A 3277-nucleotide genomic window follows, 5' to 3' on the forward strand; every position below is an offset into this window, starting at 1 on the left:
CTCCGCGGCACGTGGGATCTTCCCGGACCGGGGCACGAACCCGTGTCCCCTGCATCGGCAGGCGGACTCTCAACCGCTGCGCCGCCAGGGAAGCCCAAGTTCATAGTTTTAATGAATAGACTGGACTTGACCAGATAATATGAGATAGTGACTGGAAAATCTATGGACCTGCTTCACATTTCGTCCAGGGCTAGGGTGGGAGACAGACTGTAATCCTTGGGGGAGTGGAGATGGGCGAAAAAAATAAAGCTGCTTTCTCCTAGAAAGTCCAGCTTGTTTAATAAAGCAGAAGGTGGAGGAACATAATCTATTTAAATCAGTTAGCACTTGTCTGGCATAGTGTGTACCCAAGAAATATTCATTACTTTTATTATTAAAACAATAAAGTATCTTATTTTCCACTTTTGGAAGTAATACCACAAAAACAGAGCTGATAATTAATCTTGACCAGAAGAAAAAAAATCAATTGCAAAGCAATCTGGCATTACTATAACCATCTCTTTCATTACACCATACTTTCTGTATGCTTACATAAAGTCTAAATGTAAAGAAAAGCTTTTTCAGTTCTCTCACATTGTGTTATCCTGCACTGGCAACTGCAGAGTAGGGTCTAGTCGCAGGACTTTTAGCTTGCAATGCATCCCAGAATCACCTACAGCCCTTGAAAAAATAACATGTTCCTACCTCTGAAGCGAGGCTACTACATTAGGATCTCTGGGCCTGGAAACCAGACAAGTGAATGTTGAGAAAGCTCCTCAGGTGATTCAGTTGTGAAACTAGGCTGAGAATCACTGGGCTAGGTCAATACAGCTCTTTTTCAAACTAGAAGGCAGCCTCCTAATCTTTTCTTCTAGTTGGGGCTATACAGAGACTTTTGAAAAACAAGAAGAAAAATCATCCAAATTAAATGACTAAATAATTGACTCATTAACACAAATGAATTCATTCATTAACTATTTACTGAGTACTCCCTCTGAGTACTGAGAGAGGCTCAGTATTAGGTGTGGGGATTCAACTCTACCTGAGAGTGTTCTTGGCCTACAAGCGCATGAATTATTTAAATGTGGCTACTCTCAACTTATATTAGATACCAAGAGAAAAGCGACAAAGACCTATTAAAAACACTTACTTGCACAATACAATGGCATACAAGGACTCTCCCACGTGAATCAGCCAGGCAAGCCAATACCTGAAACAAAAGTCAGCCTAGTTTAAGGTGATGGTTCTCTGCTGATGAAATCTAACACAGAAACCCCCAAGAGAAAGGTGCTTTAATGTGAACAAGGACCACTCTTAGAAGGCAACCAGGGGCCTTCCAGGTCTACAGGGACACTGGAGCTGCAGGGTCCACACCCCATTTCTGCAGCTCTCCTTACCAGCTGTGCACGAGGGTGTGATGATGCTCCAGCAAGTACTGAGTGAAGGGGCCCAGCGGCCCTAGGCTCTGATAAGGAATAGCCTCAGGCCAGAAGATCACCCACTGAAAGAGAACCAGAAGCACAGAATGCTTATTAGGTCACTTAAATCTATTTTTAACCGCGGCTATTAAATAATCCCGATTCTATAAGAACAAGTAACAGACCAAATAAACTCTGAACTAAGTCATCTGGGCTTCCATTCTTTACTTCTATTTTCTGAAAGCGATTCTAGTGGGAGATTTATGCTGAGGAAACTCTGTGGTTATCAGACTTAGTGCCCAGGTTGGCTGACTTCTGTTATTAATGAATTACACAATTTAGTCCCCAACCTTCTTTTCTGGGTATCTTTCCTGTATCCTTTAAATGAATTCTGTCTGCCAAACAAAAGTCGCTGCTCCTCTCAGTAGAGATTCTCTGTCTTCATGATTCCACATCTATGTCATAACATGTATATCCTCTCTAACCCTTCTCACCCATTAAATTCTACCCACCCTTTAGGTTTACCCCCATTTTCCAAGCAATTCCAACTGCCTCAAACATTCTGCTTTGGAAGCCCTATCCTGACTTGGCAGGCCTAGAACTGTCCGTCAACTTGACCTCCTTCTTCCTGAGTTCTATTCAAACCTGGCTAAGCCCTAGTAACCGTGGGGACGCAAGGACGGGTACATTTTCAAGCAGAAAGCTTCCAAGCCCACCGACCTTCCGCTTACGCCAATAACCTAGGCAAGCGCCAGGCGCGCAAGCGCAAGACCCCGCCCCCCCCAACAGCGCCCCTCGCCCTACGGGAGCCTGGCGGGCCAAAACAGATGCACCCCGCGCTACACCTTACCCCGAAATATCCCAGCCCCAGGACCGTGACCAGCGAGGGCAGGGGTTTGGCTGTACGGAAATAGGAGGTAGCAGCCCCACCGGCATTCGACTTCGCCACCACCATCTTGAAAGATCTAGACACCGAGTCATGGGGTGGGGAGTATTCCCTGCCTTCATATAGGGAAAGCGTGGGCAGCCGGTTTCTCAAGATCTCAACACAGGCGAAAGGCGCGTGCAGACGGGCGCGCCTGCGTCTTCTTCCCGGGTCTAGTCCCCTGGCTTAGAGCGCTCGAGAGCCGCGATTGCGCCTGCGCGACCTCTCCGTGTCGTAGGTGCGGATCTTGTGGCTCAAGGCAGCACTCTGTCCCCTCGCGTGGCCTTACCCGAGGCCCGCTGCCCTTACCGTGTAATAGCCAAAGGAGAGGGTGATGACGGTGACCCAGAACAGACTGCTCCTCTGGAAGTACGTCTCATCTCCTCCTGCCTTCCCCATCGCTGCAGCACGTCCCAGGGAATGCCGGGCAGGCCACCTCTGCTCTGGAGGAAGGCAAGGATGGGGGCGGGGCCATGGCAAACACTCCTCCCTCCTCTCGCCTACCTCCCCAGAGGCAGAAGAGTCAGTGGGCCTGAAACTGAAAACGAGTCTCCATCGGCTCTGGCCTGGTGGGCTGGTTATCACCTTGCAGGGGAGACCCCTCTCTGAGTGTCACTTTCTGGGGCTTAAGATAATGGTGTTGGAATAGATGGTGCTTTATGCTCTTAATGACTATAGATCAAATTTTTGAACTTCAGCTCTGCTGTGCTCTGTGGGAAATGTAAAAAAAAATTAATAAATAGAAACTGCAATTAAATAGACTTGGGATACTGGAAGGGGGAACTCTCACACTCTGTGACGTTAGCAGAGGCTGATAGGGAGAAGACCTGTCTTCTTTCCTGGCAACGACTCAGCCAAAGAAAACCCATGGACTCTTTGTTTTTTATAGCCTTCCCAACTTCCTTTTCTTCTTACAAGTGGTGTAAGAAGAACAACAATGTCCCTGGCGGGGGGG

General features: G+C 47.6%; 1 protein-coding gene across 1 annotated transcript in view; it reads right to left on the minus strand.

Moving 5' to 3' along the window:
• Positions 1-2721, minus strand: part of TMEM254 (transmembrane protein 254) — a 6140-nt gene extending 3419 nt beyond the window's left edge. Inside the window, exons 1-3 of the mRNA XM_007464214.1 lie at positions 2632-2721; positions 1377-1480; positions 1130-1189 (exon numbers count right to left, since the gene is read on the minus strand). Of these exons, the coding sequence (XP_007464276.1) occupies positions 1130-1189; positions 1377-1480; positions 2632-2721 (254 nt within the window). The remainder of the gene's footprint in view (positions 1-1129; positions 1190-1376; positions 1481-2631) is intronic.
• Between the last annotated feature and the right edge of the window lie 556 nt (positions 2722-3277).

Source organism: Lipotes vexillifer, unplaced genomic scaffold (assembly GCF_000442215.2).
Source record: "Lipotes vexillifer unplaced genomic scaffold, Lipotes_vexillifer_v1.1 scaffold59, whole genome shotgun sequence".
NCBI lineage: Eukaryota > Metazoa > Chordata > Mammalia > Artiodactyla > Lipotidae > Lipotes > Lipotes vexillifer.